This window comes from Periophthalmus magnuspinnatus, chromosome 9, assembly GCF_009829125.3.
Source record: "Periophthalmus magnuspinnatus isolate fPerMag1 chromosome 9, fPerMag1.2.pri, whole genome shotgun sequence".
Taxonomy (NCBI): Eukaryota; Metazoa; Chordata; class Actinopteri; order Gobiiformes; family Gobiidae; genus Periophthalmus; species Periophthalmus magnuspinnatus.
The window spans coordinates 35,862,178-35,881,070 of record NC_047134.1 but is presented as its reverse complement, the minus strand read 5'-3'; the positions used below and the strand labels follow the sequence as shown (position 1 = coordinate 35,881,070).

The 18,893-nt window shown below is 39.1% G+C and overlaps 1 protein-coding gene across 1 annotated transcript; it reads left to right on the top strand.

Annotated features, from left to right (window-relative positions):
* The first annotated feature begins 1,451 nt into the window (after nt 1-1,451).
* On the top strand, nt 1,452-18,386 carry LOC117376505 (G-protein coupled receptor-associated protein LMBRD2B-like). The gene is made up of 18 exons (XM_033973004.2): nt 1,452-1,542; nt 4,174-4,391; nt 5,533-5,573; nt 6,604-6,702; nt 7,128-7,295; nt 8,148-8,358; nt 8,961-9,035; nt 9,467-9,568; nt 10,975-11,158; nt 12,810-12,991; nt 13,374-13,507; nt 13,870-13,975; nt 14,189-14,286; nt 14,391-14,494; nt 15,291-15,334; nt 15,400-15,466; nt 16,914-17,001; nt 17,080-18,386. The coding sequence occupies exons 2-18, from the start codon at nt 4,218-4,220 to the stop codon at nt 17,141-17,143; spliced, it is 1,941 nt and encodes a 646-aa protein (XP_033828895.1). The 5' UTR covers nt 1,452-1,542; nt 4,174-4,217; the 3' UTR covers nt 17,144-18,386.
* The last annotated feature ends 507 nt before the right edge of the window (nt 18,387-18,893 follow it).

The following is an 18,893-nucleotide window of genomic DNA, read 5'->3' as shown; positions in this document are numbered from 1 at the left end:
TAAAGCTCTAAACTGATGATGTGTCGTGTGTTTTATCAAATGTTCTGGAAAATATTTATCAGAATCTTTGTTTGTCAGGAGAGAAATTACAGTGTTGTAATATCAGTGTCCCCGAGTCGTCCAGGTCTGAGCCACTGTAAAAAACAAAAGGAAAATCTGTCACTGGACAAAACATTTGGCTGCTCTTCTTCACTTCAGGTCAGACTCTTCTTCACTTCAGGTCAGACTCTTCTTCACTTCAGGTCAGACTCTTCAGGTCAGACTCTTCTTCACTTCAGGTCAGACTCTTCTTCACTTCAGGTCAGACTCTTCAGGTCAGACTCTTCTTCACTTCAGGTCAGACTCTTCTTCACTTCAGGTCAGACTCTTCTTCACTTCAGGTCAGACTCTTCTTCACTTCAGGTCAGACTCTTCTTCACTTCAGGTCAGACTCTTCTTCACTTCAGGTCAGACTCTTCTTCACTTCAGGTCAGACTCTTCTTCACTTCAGGTCAGATTACTGCTGGACACTGCCATCTGTCTGTTATACTGTTGAAATAGAAAAGTACAAGTAAAAATAGACACAAGATAAATGTGTGTTATTTCAGCCAAAGGTTTGAATAAATGGCCTGAGGTCAAGACTCAGGACATGTCAGAAAATAAGACACATGTTTTTACTTCTCAGAGTTTGTTTAAATCCAGAGTGAAATGTATTTTTGTTTTTATACAGATTTATTCACATCTGGTTGAAGTATTGAAGAGATTTTCTAGATCCCAAACAAACATTTTGCAATAACAATTCAATTAATGTAATAACATCTCCATGGAGACAAGCGGGTGTTTTACCATCCACCAGAAAAGTCACAAAGTTTTAATAATAAAAGCCAAACTATTTGTCATTTTCATGCATTTTATCGACTGAAACAGGTTTGATTTTGTTCATTTTGTTTCCCACACAATGAAATTCCACCCAAACCGGCTGCCACAGGTGGAACACGACCAGGTGAGTAGATTTAAAGTACATACTTTTTAATTTTACTTGAAGTATTTTTAATAAAGTTTGAGACCTGCAGAAAAGTCTGAGGGTTTATTTTTTTTAACATGTTCACAGTTTGAAGAAACAAAAATATATTACAACAAATAAACAAATAAAAACAGCTAGAATAAAAAAAGATTTGAAATGAAGATTGATTCAATTGTTTCTGTTAAACAAAATTCAACAGAAACAGGAAAGTTTCACACAGTACTTTTAAAACTAACAATTTGTCATTTTCTTTCAGTTTAACGGCCTAAACAGGTTTCATTTTGGTACTAAATCTAAAAAACAATCCTTGATCTTTGGTGTATTTTTTGTGGAATATTTTATTTTCAAAAAACTACAAGTCTACCATAGAAACCCCATATAAACTACAGTACCCACAATCCCACGCGGCGCAAAACAAACGTGGAGCGCGCTGGCGTTACGTGATGACGTATGACGGCTGCGTGGTTGTTGTGTACAGTTTGTCTCTGAGCAGCGGGGAACAGCGTGTGACTTTATGAAAGAAAGCGCCCAGAATAAAGGTCTGAACACGCGAATAAATCAAGGTTTATTAGTTTAGATTTAAATTAAGCTAAACTTATCAGATCAAGACTAAAAGATAGAAATGAAAGAGTTTTTTAGCTTGAAAAGAACAAAACAGCTAGCTCCACTGTCAAACTTTAACATGTTATAACAAATCTGACATTTTAAAAAGATTTCAGCAAAGTAAAAAGGCCTAGATTATTTTATTAAATCTGTCTGTCTATCAGCACATTCATGGAGTCAAAGGCAAATGTCAGGACATGTTATAAAGCTGTTATGTTTCTGATTTATGACCTGAGATAAGACTTTTTACAGGACAAATAGTAATGAACTCTTTAAAAGAACAGGAAAAAAAAACATTTTACAGAACAAACAGAAATCAACTCTTTAAAAGAACAGAAAAACCCCCCAAAAAAACACACATTGTGAAGGCTGTGAACTTACCAGATTTGTTTAATTAACCATGTTTGCTGTTTCATTTCCTCATTTTACTCTGTGCAAAGTTTACACCTGCTGCTGGTCCTAAATTTAATATAAATGTTCTAATGGAGTTACTGGGCAGAAATGTAAGTGTCTGTGGACAGTATACAAATATAATACATTTCTTACTTCCTGTTTCCCATCATGCAGCAGTGGACATATATCACACTAATGTGTTCTGGTCATTTTGGTTAAGGCCACATTTCTTATCTGTGGCCCCTCTCATCTCAGGAATGTGTGACCCCCACAAAGGGAGGGGTCTAAATGTGTGACCCCCACAAAGGGAGGGGTCTAAATGTGTGACCCCCACAAAGGGAGGGGTCTAAAACTCTCACTTTGTTCAACTTTGGTTTAAATTTCAATTTAAATGTGTAACTCTCTTAAATTTCTCATCTATAGAATGTTTAACCCCCACTTTTCTAGTGCTATAAAAACATTAAGACGACCAGACTCTACTCCACCTGACTCTACTCCACTCTACACCTGACTCTGACTCTACTCCACTCCGCACCGGACTCTACTCCACCGGACTCTACTCCACTCTGCACCGGACTCTACTCCACCAGACTCTACTCCACTCCGCACCGGACTCTACTCCACTCCGCACCGGACTCTACTCCGCACCGGACTCTACTCCACTCCGCACCGGACTCTACTCCACTCCGCACCGGACTCTACTCCACTCCGCACCGGACTCTACTCCGCACCGGACTCTACTCCACCAGACTCTACTCCACTCCGCACCAGACTCTACTCCACTCTGCACCGGACTCTACTCCACTCTACTCCAGACTCTACTTGACTCTACTCCACCAGACTCTACTCCACTCTACACCAGACTCTACTACACCAGACTCTACTCCACTCCGCACCGGACTCTACTCCACCAGACTCTACTCCACTCCGCACCGGACTCTACTCCACTCCGCACCGGACTCTACTCCACTCCGCACCGGACTCTACTCCACTCCGCACCAGACTCTACTCCACTCTGCACCGGACTCTACTCGACTCTACTCCACTCTACACCAGACTCTACTTGACTCTACTCCAGACTCTACTTGACTCTACTCCACCAGACTCTACTCCACTCTGCACCGGACTCTACTCCACTCTACTCCACTCTACTCCAGACTCTACTCCAGACTCTACTCCACCAGACTCTACTCCACTCTACTCCAGACTCTACTCCAGACTCTACTCCACCAGACTCTACTCCACTCTGCACCGGACTCTACTCCACTCTGCACCAGACATCACGACTCACTTTTACTCTGCTTTGGATGTTGCTGGACGCTGCCTTTAACCCGACTGTTTTGCTGTAACCTACAGTAAAAATCTACAGAACGATCCTCGAGTCCTTCAAGGCTGTTTAAGGAAACTAGTTTGTTTTGTTTTAATTTTTCTAGACTCACTCCCAGTGGGAAGAGTACCTCATTTATGAGAATAAAAAAACATGACTTCAGTGATAGAAATACAAAATGAAGCTACGGAGTCCAGCAGAGCCCGGCTTTATCTGCAAACGAGGGTGTGTCCAACTCCAATACTACGATAATAATAAAAACACTCTAGACAAGAGAGTGTGATTTTCCACTTTAAATGTTGTACTTTGTGTTTTATTCCCACGTGTCTTATATCTGTGTGATCCCTCAGTGTGTACTAGGTTCATGGTCCTGTTTGGTCCTGCTTTAGTCCTGCTTTAGTCCTGCTTTAGTCCTGCTTTAGTCCCGGTTTAGTCCCGGTTTAGTCTCGGTTTAGTCCCCGTTTAGTCCCGTTTTAGTCCCGGTTTAGTCTCGGTTTAGTCCCGGTTTAGTCCCGGTTTAGTCAGGACTAAAGCAGGACTAAAGCAGGACTAAACCAGGTTCACTCCTGCTTTAGTCCTGGTTTAGCCCTGGTTCAGTCCTGGTTTAGGAAAGGTTCATTTCTGTGAATGTCACTTTTTTAGTATCGATTCTTGTCCCAATGAGAATCTAGTTTCATATCTGATCTGTATCAGATTTTCGATACTTTTAATGACCCCACTATGTTGTAATGTTCTTTTTTATTCCTTATATTCATTTTATTCTCTCATTGTTGTCATGTGATTCTGTCTTTGTTATAGAGTTGATTTTGCTCATTCCTCTCATTCGTTCGTTCTGTGTCTCCTCCAGCTCCTCGTCATGAGACCGTGACATAGGCTCATTCTTTGGCCGTTATGAGTGGCGTGGTGCTCGGAGTTGTGGTGGTTGTAGTTTTCTTCTTGGCTCTGTTCCTCCTGCACAGATATGGAGACCTGAGGAGGCAGCAGCGGCTCGTGCTCGTCGGGACTCTGCTGGCCTGGTACCTCTGCTTCCTCATCGTGTTCATCCTCCCGTTTGATGTCAGCACGGTACACAACTTTATACTTTTATTTCTGTATAAGGATTTAAATGTGACGACAGCAGAAAGGAGAAGTGAGTGAGCTGAAGATTTGATATTTTGTGGTATTTTATGTAAAAAGAAAGATTAAACTTATGATTCACAAGTTTAATCTTTATATAAATACATTATGTTTCCTAGTCCTTTTTTGTGTGTAAATAGTAGGTTTTGAGCTCCCCCTGCAGGTGTGGTGTTGTGAGTGCAGTTTGGCTCAGATAAATAGAGATGCCAGTCAGAGGTACAGTGTTCCCTCGTTTATCGCGTAGTCAGCTTTACAATTTTTACAATTATTCTATATGTTTTTGTCTGTAAAACCCCTCACCACACACTTTATACACTTTTCTCACACAGGCATTAACATTTTCTAATTTTCTCTCTTGTTTAATTAATCAATAGTGACTCACGTATATTTCACAGTTCCTCTGATCCTGGCACCGCTCCGCTGTCCTGTCGATCAGATGGACGTGACTTTAGTCGTCTACAGCCCTGTTTTTAAATTTGACTGTTTTTACCCACAGACTTTTGTTCATAGCCCCGCCCACTTCAGGAAACTGACCAATCACAAAATAATTTATGTGAGATAGTAGTAATAATAATTCTGCTTTACAACTGTAACACACCACATTCATACCAGGCAAAGTGGGTGAAGTGTCTTGCCTAAGGACACAATGGCAGATTGCTCTGATTGGTCGTTGAAAGTGCTGTAGTTTTGGAAAAGGAGTTAAGGAGATAAGAGTTTGGAAAGTTGTTTGGGTTTGTTAAAGGTTCTATTTTACACAAAACTGATCCATGTGAGCTTTAAAATACATTATAATGAAGTTATATCATCAAACACAGACCTGGAGTTGTGTTTTGTTTAATTTATTATTAGTCTGTAACATCTCCAAAGATCAAAATGCCATAATCTGCAGGGTTTGTGTTTTAAACATGTGAGAATGAAACAAAACACAACTCCAGGAAACAACATTGAACAGAGATCATAAAATTGTGTAACGTGTTAATCAGATTAATTTAGCAGCAGCAGTTTGTCTGGAGTTTCCCCACTGTGGGACTAATAAAGACTTATCTTCTGTGTCGCTTCATCTCAGCTACATCTTTTTTTCTTGTTTCAGACCATCTATAAACAATGCCTCATCGACAATGTAGCTGCAAGGTAAGACTGTACAGACTATTCAACATCTTTAAAAACACACTACAACATACACCACCTGCAATTATGGATGTAAAAAAAATCACAATATGAATCTCACCGTTAAACACAAAACATTAGTTTTTTCTACAACGTCCACAGCAAACGATCTTTGGGTCTTATTATGTAAAAACTCAAACGTTCGTGCTCATGGATGTGTTTAAAATGTATGTTCTGAACTAAATAGTTTCATTTTAAAACCTCAAATTGAATCGTAATGTCAACATTAAAAAAAAACCCAAAACAACACAATGAGATGTTTCCAAAATCATTCAGTTTCTCAAAGCTTAACAGTCACTTTTATTAAAATCTGAAAACATTAAATAAAAAATCTTTTAAAATTTATATTAATTAAAAAACAAACAAAAAACAGCCAATAAAAAAAAAAAAGTAGAATACATCAGTTTGTGTTGATTTAATATTTATTATGCCTCAAAATTAGCATTAGCATTAGCGTTGAGACACAAACATGTCTCTTTCTAAACACAAAAGTGTCTCTGCTGAAGTGTTCAATTTATTTGTGTTTAACATGTTGATGCTCCCTGTCCACTGTCTGACCCTAACCCCCTGACCTCTGACCCCTGACCCACCTGCAGCTCCGTCCACAGTCTGATCTTTAAATATTTCTAAACATTATTGTGATTCTGAAAAACTTCATAGAGATAAAACTGGACAGAAAGTAGTGACGCTGACAGTGAGCCTGGTGTTAGGCTTTTCAGGACCAAAAATGTAAACATGAAGAAAATAATCACGATAAAGGATAATATTTAAACCACTTAATGTCACTCGTACACGTTACATAATAGACAGGACAACAGTGTTGTCTTTTTAAATGAACACCTTAAAAACATCAGCTGCGATAAAAAATAGGAGTTAGTTTGTATCAGACTTAAATGTTAATGAACTACTAAAAATGAAATAAAGTTTCTTGTTTAGAGCTTTTATTTGTTGAACAATAAGTGGATAAAGTGATTATTGTGATTTGTTTGTGCAGTGAACCCAAAGTGTGTGAGCAGCCATGGAGTTACATCCCTGACGGCATTCTGCCCGTGTTCTGGAGAGTCGTGTACTGGACCTCACAGTTTCTCACATGGTGCGTCTCATTTACACTTTCACATGTGTGTAGTGGACGTCGTGATCATACAGAACTAAACGATTCAGAATCATTTCATGTATCAGTTTATCTGTTGAAATCTACTATAAAACAAACTATAATCTATAAAAAAAAACTATAATCACACTGGATGTTTTTAATCCCTCAGAAATGTTCTAACTTGTGCCTCTAAATGTAAAAAAATGCAGAAATGACACTTTAAAGGTGTTGCTCAAAAATATCTTTAAAACATGCAGGGTCATAATTAAAGCTCCACTATGTAACTTTTCTGGTGGAGGCCGTCTGTGATAAGTTGTCGCTTTGCCTGGAATGTCCCACAGTATTGCAGTAAAAGTATCTGTCACCATGGAAACAAGCAGATGACATTAACCTCATTAACTTTCCTTAACTTTCCGTTTGTCCAGGCTCTTGTTGCCGTTCATGCAGTCGTACGCTCGGTCCGGAGCTTTCTCCAGAACTGGGAAAATAAAAACGGCTCTAATCGAGAACGGCATCTACTACGGGACCTACCTCCTGGTCTTTGTTTCTCTGCTCGTTTATGTGGTCATTCATCTCAAGTGGAAATTCACTTTGTGAGTATTTGGAACGTCTTTAAAGGTACACCGTGTAACTTTTATGTCCACTCTTATATTGTGTGTATTGCTTATATTGCTTTCAGTTTCACAGTCATGCGCTGCCAAACAGTTCCACACTGCACCTTTCAAATGCACAAAATTGTAAATTAACTCTGAGCATCTGGAAAAGCTGTAAATTAAACTAATGCTTTATTATTTTTACCTTTCAAAGATCCTGTTTTACACAGAACTGACTCGTGTGAGCTTCAACGCGGTTACTCCTCAAACACAGACCTGGAGTTTGTTTTGTTTCATTCACACGTTTAACACTTTATTATTAGTCTGTAATATCTACAAAGCTCAAAATGCTCTGTTCCACCTTGTGATGTCATCAAGTGGTAGTTTTAAAGTGAACAGCTCCTTTTATCTTAAAAATGGACCGTGAGTCTGGATTAAAGCTGAATTGAATTGAATATTTTAGTTTTATGTTTTGTTCAGTTGAGATTGTCACAGAGGTTCAATTATAAAACAAAAACTTCAAAGTTTGGCAGTTTCAGGGATTAAATGTTTCACATGATTGTAGTGAAGGTTTGTGGAATTTAAAAACAAAGGTGAGTGCTTCCTGTATTACCACTTGATGACATCACAAGGTGGAGTGTTCAGTTTGAGAGAAGAGCATGAATGAAACAAAACAACTCCAGGTCTGTTTGTGATGAGGAAACATGAGAGCACAGATAAATTGTCATTGTCATATTGGCTCTTTAAACACTGACATTTGAACATGAATTATCATGTTGTCAGGAACTACCCAAAAAAGCTCCGCAGTGCACTTTAAATGCATGATTGTAACAGTTGATTTGTGATTTGCAGCCGGGAGCTCCAGACGGTTTGCATCACGGCGGCGAACACGTGGGGGCTGTTCCTCCTCGTGCTGCTGTTGGGCTACGGGCTGGTGGAGATCCCGCGCTCCTATTGGCTCTCGTCAAACCCCGCCTACCTCCTCAACAAGACCTACTTTAAAGTGGCTAAGATGGCGACGGAGAAGGCCGCCGCAGAGGAGGATCTGGCCGATGTCATGGACGTGAGATCTGTTTTAAAAGTTAAATTAATCAAAAAACACAGTCTTTTATTTGAACGTATTTGTGGACACATTCTACTTTTTATGAGTGGTGCAACGTAACAAAGTAAAAGTAGTAAAGTACTGTACTTAAGTACAGATACCTAAATATTTTTACTTAAGGACATTTTACAGTGTGTACTTTTACTGTAGTACATTTGAGAGCAGTATCTGTACCTTCTACTACATTTTTGAACAGGACTGAACCGTAAAAGTATTATTTTTTTTTTTTTAGACTTGCTGAGTTTATTTTTAACACGTTAATAATTTGAGCAAACAAAAATATAACAACAAATAAACAAGTAAAAATAGTCAAATAAAAATATCAATTCAGCCATTTCTGTTTTACAAAATTCAAATCAAATCTTTATCAAAATCACCACATTTGAAGCTTTATAAGACTCAAAATCTGCGCATAATACTTTTACTTTTTACTCTTGAAGCACATTTTTAAACAGGTACATTAATCCTTTTACTTAAGTAGATTTTTCCATGTGATACTTTTACTTGAGTACTTCATGCAGCTTCTGCTTTTTTGTAACAGATGATTAAACACTTGTTTCCAGGAGGTGTCCAGTGTGAATCAGTCTGTGAGCAGCAGCAGTCCTCTGAGGAAACGTGTGGACACCATTTTATCAAAGGTAAAAACAAGAGCGACTTTAACAACATTCACACAACCCCACAGTCTGTCGACCAATCATATTTAACACAGATGACATCACACATCTACAGACCAATCATATTTAACACAGATGACATCACACATCTACAGACCAATCATATTTAACACAGATGGAGCAGCTCAGATTAATGAGGTTTGTGTATTTATCTTTTTGAGTTACCGTATTTTCCGCACTATAAGTCGCACCTAAAAGTCTTTAATTTTCTCAAAAACCCACAGTGCGCCTTATAATCCCATGTGCCTTTTATATGGATCAATAAGTAAATCAGTAAATTATGACACCTGTAGTCAGGAGGCGTCGCCGAAGTTATAGCGGTAATAACGGGGAGACGGGGAGTCAGCGTATTTTGCAGTATTTTGCAGTATTAACGTGTTTTGGTCTGATTTCAGTGTCCTGCTGTGTACCAGGAGCAGATGAATAGTGAAAACGATGGTTCTCCTGTTTCACACGTCGTTCCGAGCATTGGAGCGCTCGTCACTCTTCATAAAAAGGTAGTTTGGACGTTTAATCAGTTTATCGTTGTGTTTCAGTGTGTGTTTCAGTTTGTTTATCGTTGTGTTTCAGCTTGTTTATCGTGTTTGTGCTGTCGTCGTCCTGGCGACTTGTTACGTTTCAGCTTTTCAGATATTTTCTCCAGGTTCTAGTCGTTTCTCCTCATTTCCCTCTGAAGTTGTATTTGGAGTGATTCATGTTTGAGTTTAATCTTTAATCTCTTTATTTCAAGGCGTCAACCCCGTTTTTGTTGAACTTATTTCATTCTCCACTTTTATTTTCTCGGTGTGACAGATTTGGCAGCGTCACGTCTTCAGTTTGGTACAAATGAAAAATAATCCTCTGCTCTGTGATGTGCAGATATCCAGTCAGTGGACTTGTTTCTTTTATTAAGTCGTTTTAGTTGAATATTTTTATTTAAAATATGTAAATTATAACATAATGATCCGGGGAAGTCGTAGAAGTTTGCTCTGCATTGTGTCTTTGTGTCTTTTTAAACTCTTGATATTTGAGAAAAATTAGCTAGCACTAACCTACTGAAGCAAAGTCAACACAAACACTCACCATTATTCACACAAATCCAAACTAACACAAACTACATTCAATCGTTTATTTCTCATGGTGTGACTTAAAATGGATATTTCCGGCTCAAGTTTGTCAAACAAGGATGGCAGGATGGTTGTGTTGTAAATGTCGCTCGTGTTTGTCCTCGGAGTCGTATCTTTTCTCCTTCAGACTCTGATCGGTGGCTCATCTTGTTGCTCTTGTTTTTCAAATCCATAATAATTCCACACAGACTTCACCTTCTTGAGTGGAGGATATAAATGTGTGGAGTCATCCGGATGAAGATCCACAGCCTGCACTGTGTTTCTGTCCTCTGTGTTTCTGACCCCTCCTCTCAGGTGATCCGTTGTGTTTCTGACCCTCTCAGGTGATCCGTTGTGTTTCTGACCCTCTCTGGTGATCCGTTGTGTTTCTGACCCCTCCTCTCAGGTGATCCGTTGTGTTTCTGACCCTCTCAGGTGATCCGTTGTGTTTCTGACCCTCAGGTGATCCGTTGTGTTTCTGACCCCTCCTCTCAGGTGATCCGTTGTGTTTCTGACCCTCTCAGGTGATCCGTTGTGTTTCTGACCCTCTCAGGTGATCCGTTGTGTTTCTGACCCCTCCTCTCAGGTGATCCGTTGTGTTTCTGACCCTCTCTGGTGATCCGTTGTGTTTCTGACCCTCTCTGGTGATCCGTTGTGTTTCTGACCCTCTCAGGTGATCTGTTGTGTTTCTGACCCTCAGGTGATCCGTTGTGTTTCTGACCCTCTCAGGTGATCCGTTGTGTTTCTGACCCCTCCTCTCAGGTGATCCGTTGTGTTTCTGACCCTCTCTGGTGATCCGTTGTGTTTCTGACCCTCAGGTGATCCGTTGTGTCCAGAGGAGCACTCGTGTCCAGGTTCAGTGGCCCATCCTGTTAAACCGTGCGTTTCATTTAGAGGACGTGTCTAAGAGTAAAGCGTCTGTGGTGAGATACTTCATGCACAGCTTTGACTCAGACCGACCTCGGGGGTGGATACAAAAGCTGCTCTGTACGCCCTCTGTTGGTGAGTTTTATACAGCGGGAACATTGTCGCCTAATTCTGTTTTTGTAATGTTTTATTTGAAAATTATTAAAGACCCTGAACATGATTTTTCTACGTTTTTGAGCAAAATGTGTCTTGCCCCAGTACAGATTTATTGTATAAGCAGCTCTTATTCCGACATTACTGTCTAATTATTTTATTGTCTGATAATCCTGAAGTGGGCGTTAGCATGCTAGTTGTTGCTAACATTACTGTGATGGTATAACTGTCATCTCTGAAAGTTGTATAAAGTGCTTATGTAACCCTTTTACCAAGCTGCTCCTTATTATGAAAGGAATAACCAAATTATATAGGACTCCTGTAACCTCAAGTTAAACCAATGGTAAGAGACAAAACCTTTGTCTAGGGTAGAAGTATGATTCTAGCTTTTAGATTTAACAAATAACTCCAAGGAATATAATTATTATGAGAAGAAACCAAGATGCAATGTACATTTAAATATTTCAAACTTTGTGAATATTTTTTACAGTGTTTCTTTTACAGTGTACAAATGAGAAACACACAGTAAATACGTTTTAGGATTTTCTTATTCTTAAAATTTATAAGGAATCAAATACATTTCAATAAACATTACATTTCTCCCCCAACACTATAAAGTCAGACACGATGCACTGATGTGATATTATGCTCTTCAGTTTTACGGTGGAGCTCAAGGTAAAATCCAATAGAAAAACACGTGGAATAATCCTACAGTCTGTTGTTCACTTTCACATTCAAATATAAAAAGATGAATGAAGATGGGACACAGAATGTGCTGTCCTGTCTGTCCTCACAGGTGACTCAGACTCGTCCGTGGACACACCGTCTCTGTCCAACTGACTCTGAAGTGAAGTAGCAGAAAAACGGCGCTAGCTTTAGCTTAGCTCTTTTTTTGCACGGTTCTCAGAAGATTCCGTGAAAACTCACCCCCAGACTGTGCGTTAAGTCCCGCGAGTTCTCCTCAGTCCTCAGTCCTCCAGAGCAAGGGGAAAAATCTTCAGAGTAGCTGAAAAGTGGCTTTCAATAATGTCTGTCTATTCTCATACGAGCTTCTCTGTTGAGTTGTTCGCGCCGTTGCAGCGCAGTCAGATTTTTTCGCGCTTCTCGAACGTCCTCTGCGTCGTACATCACGGCATCACGTCATCACGTCATCACGTCCACTCAAATCAAGTAACATGTTTATCATGGGGTATTTTTAAGCTTTTGTTTATCAATCATGAATTTTTATATTTAAATGTTTTAACACTTGCAAAATGCATATTTAACTATTTTATGAACTTACAAAATGGAAATTTTACTCTATTTATAATATGAAATAAAATACATAACAAAAATAAATACAAAAACAAATAATCCTAATATAACAAATATTCAAGTTATTACACTTATAAATCCATTGCGATGAAATGAGGTGAGGAATAAGTTTAGACCACTACAAACTGTTTAAAATGAAAACCATCACAATAAAGCTAAAACTACTAGTATGCTAACGTGCACTTCCAGATTATCAGACAGTAACAGGCTTGTAATAAGATGCAGACAGTGGACATGTGCAGGGGACATATGGGGAAAGGCACATTTTGGTCAAACCCATAGGGAAAATGTTTAAATGTTTGTCCGGTGTGTTTTCCAGAGTGGTACTGGGAGTGCGTCCTGAAGCAGTTTTTCTTTAAGCTTCTGGCCGTCCTCCTGTGTCTCCTGTCTGTGACCGTGGTCTGGTCCGAGTGCACGTTCTTCAGCACCAAACCAGTGCTCTCCCTCCTCGCCGTCTTTGTCCAAACTGCAGAAATCTATTACAACTACATCTGTATTGAGGTACGTGTTAAACAGCATTAAAATTTAATGAAAAGACTCAGTGGTATTTTCCAGACGAGCCAGCGCCTCCTGAGGTCAGTCCAGTGGCTAAAATCTCCCACTAGTGCAAAGAAACTGACACAAAAATCCAAAATGTGTGAACCACAGCTGCTCAAGTGTCTCTCGATTTCATTCAGATCAAAATATATCACCTTTTGCCCAGATACATAATAGTTTAGTGATTCTGCAGAAATCTGTGCCACATCTGTGTAATTTCAATCCATCTGTCGATCACGGCCATGAAAATCAGGGAGATTCAGCTCCAGACCCACATGTCTTTGAGTAAATGATATTAATAACACCAGTGTTTAATTAAATAAAACTGTGTTGTTCTTCTCTGCAGATGGTGTGCTTCGTGGGCATCCTCTTCCTCTGCGTCTGCGTCTACTCCACCGTCTTCAGCATCAGATTCTTTAACTACTATTACCTCGTCCCACATCATCAGACCGACTCCTACAGCCTGCAGTTCAGTGGCATGTACGCACCAGGATGAGTTTACACTTTTAATACCACGTTTAATACTTAAAGATGAAGGGAAAAGCTCTGGATTTACCCGTCAGTCTACTGTCCTGCTCTCACCTGAGCTTTGGGTAACGACCGATAGGACAAGATGAAGTGGATAGAAGGGACGGTGCTGTTTAGGACTGTGGAGGGACACGCTGGAGGGACACGCTGGAGGGACACGCTGGAGGGACACGCTGGAGGGACACGCTGGAGGGACACGCTGGAGGGACACGCTGGAGGGACATGCTGGAGGGACATCTGGGATCCCTGCTTAGACTGAGGATAAGTGAAAGAAGAAGGATGGATTTTAATCTCGGTGCCTCTTGTTGTTCCAGGTTGTTTTGCCGTTTGACGCCTCCGTTGTGCCTTAACTTCCTGGGTCTCATTCACATGGACTCAACAGTTTCACACCTGAACAGGATACAGACGTCCTACACATCTGTGAGCGACTGGATTTATGAACACGATTTATGTCTGTTTTATTTTTCTGTCACGTTTTGAGATGGTTAAAAATTGGTATTTGGGTTCAGTTCAGACTCAAATATGAACTGCTAAAGTCTAAATCACTCAGTTATACAAACATAAACTTTATATATACGATCTTTATCAGTTTTTCAGTTTTACATTTATTATTTTGTTTTATTTTGTTGTCAGATCATGGGTTCGCTGAGTCTGCTGTCGTTCATTTCTCATGGTTTCTACATTTACTACCCCATGCTCATTCTGCTGCTCTGCTTTGCCACTTATTACAAGTAAGATCTCTTCTGTTCACCTTTGAAACAGAACCACAAACACATTCTCATGTGTGTATGTGTTTGTGTGTTTGTGTGTGTGTGTGTGTGTGTGTGTTCTGTAGCCTCGGCTCTCGATGTTTGAACCTCCTGGGCTTCCATCAGTACATTACAGATGATGAAATTACATCTGATCTCGTGGATGAAGGAAAAGACCTCATACGACGAGGTAAACGCTTCTCTCTGATCTATGTTTAACACACAAACCTGCACATTTAGGCTGAGCTCTTCTCTCAAACACTCTGTTCCACCTTGTGATGTCATCATGTGGTGATACAGGAAGTGCTCCGCTGTGTTTTTAAACTCCACACGTATGCAGGTCGAGACCTGGTTTTGTGTTGTCCATTGGTGTCACTCATGTATTTTTATTGAAGAGAAATCACCAAAACTGTCAGTGTTTATGTCAGTGTTTATGTCAGTGTTTATGTCAGTGTTTATGTCAGTGTCTATGTCAGTGTTTATGTCAGTGTTTATGTCAGTGTTTGTCAGTGTTTATGTCAGTGTTTGTCAGTGTTTATGTCAGTGTTTATGTCAGTGTTTATGTCAGTGTTTGTCAGTGTTTATGTCAGTGTTTATGTCAGTGTTTGTCAGTGTTTATGTCAGTGTTTATGTCAGTGTTTATTTCAGTGTTTATGTCAGTGTTTATGTCTGTTTATGTCAGTGTTTATGTCAGTGTTTATGTCAGTGTTTATGTCAGTGTTTATGTCAGTGTTTATGTCAGTGTTTGTCAGTGTTTATGTCAGTGTTTATGTCAGTGTTTATGTCAGTGTTTGTCAGTGTTTATGTCAGTGTTTATGTCAGTGTTTATGTCAGTGTTTGTCAGTGTTTATGTCAGTGTTTATGTCAGTGTTTGTCAGTGTTTATGTCAGTGTTTATGTCAGTGTTTAGTGCACAAACAAAACTCAAAAACTGCAGCTCAAATAAACGACGTGACGCACAAACATGTGGCTGTTTTTATTTTGCAGAGAGAAGAAAAAAGCAGAAAATGGAGGACGACAGTCGTGGAGCGGTGAGACTTTAAACAAACACTGATTTTATAAAACCTGTTGTAAATGAGTTGTGTTTGTGTTTCAGACGTGGAGGGAGCGATCTGCAGACGACAGAAACGGAAACTCTGCAGCTGCAAAGATTAAAAATACTGGTATGGATTAGAATCAAGAGCAGCTGTTGGGTTTTGTTTTTTGTTTTTTTTACGACCAAAAAAAATTGTGGAGTATTTTTTTTATCAGAGGTGACATAGCAGCAGCCAAAGAGTTTCCTCAAGTCAAAGTAGTTACTTCAAAATAATATTAATCTGTGTAATGAAGTACTATTACAAAATTAGTGGTGCAAGAAATTTAGATTCAGAAAGTATTTGAGGAAACTAAGAATAACTTAAAGATAATACATTTGAAGTTAATCCAAAACATTAAAAAATGCACAAAATGTGACATTTTCAAAGGACAGACGTAAAATTGATGTTTGTGAAGAAGCTGCAGGGAAAACAAATGTTCAGATCATTTAATGTTGTTACATAGAGTTTTTGTGACCTGTAGAATCACTCACAGTCACCAGAACATTTAAATTAAATTATTTAATATTATTACATAAAACATAAAACACACCAGACTCACAGGGACCAGAAGAGAAACTGTTACTCCAGAGGGGAAACTTTGACACTCAGATCCTAAAGTCTGACAGAGGGGCGGGGCCAGGATGTGTGTGTGTGTGTGTGTGTGTGTGTGTGTGTATGTATGTAGGGGTGTGTGGGGGTGTGTATGTCTGTGTATGTGTGTGTGTATAACATTAGAGATTAGTTGTGTAACATGTACCAGAGCATATTCAAGGCTCATTGGACGGATAGTTTTCCAAATGCATTAATTAAATCTGTAAATTGTCGGCCTCTGAGCCGTAGCGTCCGTTCCTGCGTTGACCGCTAGTTAGAGCTAGCGTAGTTAGCAAAGTGGCGGCTGATATTGTTTTCTTTGAAAACTGTGACAGTTTCGTGTCGTATCAGACACTTGACACAGAGTGGAACAGAATATGTTTTAACTGCAGCTCGATCAAACACTCGGCGCTCACTGTCCACTTTTCTTTTCTTTGATAAACTCGTTTTTGCAGAGGAGCTGATAAAAGAATAAGAGAATAACACGAACAAGGTTAATGTAGCTGAAGTGCGCCATCTTTTGGGGAAATGTTGGCATTACAGGGGGAAGGTAAACTGAACAATTTTACCCTTATCTATTTTAATATAATTTGGTCACATTCGATGGGCCCGATTAATAAACCCAACGGGCCGTGTGTGGCCCCCGGGCCGTAGTTTGCCCATGTCCGTGTTACATCTTCAAATATCAGTCAAATAGTAAATCTGTGATGTGTTTTTTCACCTGTGGATATGCAGGTTTTTTTACTGCATTTGACCCAGAAGCTCTTTAGGGCGTCCTGGTAGAGCACATTTACAGATAAAACATTGACACAAAAACACAAAATTCCCACATTTTCATTGTCATTTTAATCCTCAAACGTCCTCCAGCTCCATCTTTAGATTATTCCAGTTTTTGATTTGTTTTATTGACTCGATGAACATGTTGTTGTGTTTTGTGTTGCAGTTGTTCAGTTCACAAAGAGAGATCCGTTTTTAGAAGAGCAGTCTGTGGGTTTATTACAGGATCACATCGAGGATTCACCAAACACCAGGTGTTTATGATAAATAATAATATTTAAAGTGAATATTCCACAGTTATTTCATTATTCAAATCTTTTCTGTCATTTCAGAACGTCACCAGGAGGTTACCGGTCCATTTCCCATTCCAGAGTCAACATCTTTGACGATTCTTAACTGGATTTAAACTGAACACCTGGTTTTTGTTTTAAAATGGACCTGGAGTTTACATGGAAACAAAACAGAACATGGATTTAATGTTTGGTCTGAGCCGATTAACCCTGAATTTCTGTGGATGTTGCCAAAACATTTATAGAACAATGTTTATATAAATCATGTTATTGAAAAGGTTAAATTATAAACATAAAATATTCTTAATGATCTATTACTGCAGATGTTTTAGTCTGGGCCCTCGTCGTCTGTGGAGTCTCAGTCAAACCTGATCGTCCAATCAGAGCCGTTTATTTCAGTCACTCATGAAACGAAGGAGCTCATTGGTCGTCTGTGATTTATTTAATTCAATATTATTATTAATACAGCACTTAAAAAAAAACAAAAAACAAAGAGCTGAACAAAACAAAAAAGTCACAAAATAAAACACAGTAACATTTCACTTCAGACTCTGTGTGTCCAGACTCTGTGTGTCCAGACTGTGTGTCCAGACTCAGTGTCCAGACTGTGTGTCCAGACTCTGAGTCCAGACTCTGTGTGTCCAGACTCCTCTGAGTCCAGACTCTGTGTGTCCAGACTGTGTGTCCAGACTCTGTGTCCAGACTCTGTGTGTCCAGACTGTGTGTCCAGACTCCTCTGAGTCCAGACTCTGTGTGTCCAGACTGTGTGTCCAGACTCTGTGTCCAGACTCTGTGTGTCCAGACTGTGTGTCCAGACTCCTCTGTGTCCAGACTGTGTGTTAAGTCTGGACGTTTTCTGTGTCTCAGGCGACACATCAGTGATTTAATAAAATTAACAAAAAAAACTTTCTTTCTCATTAAATGTGATACTTTTGTAAGTTTTTGTAAATTTTTGTGATTCTTTGTTTTGCCTTAACGACGAATGAGACAAAAAACAAACACAAATATTTGATCCAGAGTCGTTCAGATTTTTAACGATTTAATTAAATTTTTGGTCCAGACTCAGTGAATCAACCTGGAAATATTTGTACATAAAGTTAAAAAGGAATCATGTAAATATCATTCAAATGTGACCGATGTGTGTTTATGTGTGTTTATGTGTTTGTGTGTGTGTTTATGTGTGTTTATGTGTTTGTGTGTGTGTTTGTGTGTCTGTGTGTGTTGGTGTGTGTGCGTCTGTGTGTGTTTGTTTACACTGTTTTCAGATTGTGCCTAAACTTCATTTATTGTCGACATTTTGACTTGTTCTTTGTCTTTATAAATAATTTATTAAAATGCAGAATCATTTCAAACATGTGATCACGTTTTTGTGTTGATGTCACACACGTCCTGTTTCCCCAGGTCTTTTTTTAATGGACAAATACAAAGAAGACATTTAAATAAACAATAAATAACATAAATAACATAAATAAATAAAAAAAGAAAAATAAATAAATAGACAGTAAGGATAAAACACACATGTAGTAATAATAACATGTAATAATAATAATGTGCCTTTTGACGGACAAATACAAAGACATTTAAAAAGATATATAAATAAATAAGTAATAAAATAAAAATACATTTATCTGGAATCTTCTGTAGAATGCCTTTAAGCACATTTCCATGGGGATGCACACTGCCAGACCAAGTTACAGGTCAGATCTGTGGAGAGGCGAGCCGCTCACAGTAAGAATACATGTTTTTTTTTTAGTCTTTTTGAGTAAAAAAAACCCTGTAAACACAAGGTCAGAAGTTTATACCATGGAACAGACAACACATCCCACAGACACAGTGTAAACCCTTGTGTCTGTGGA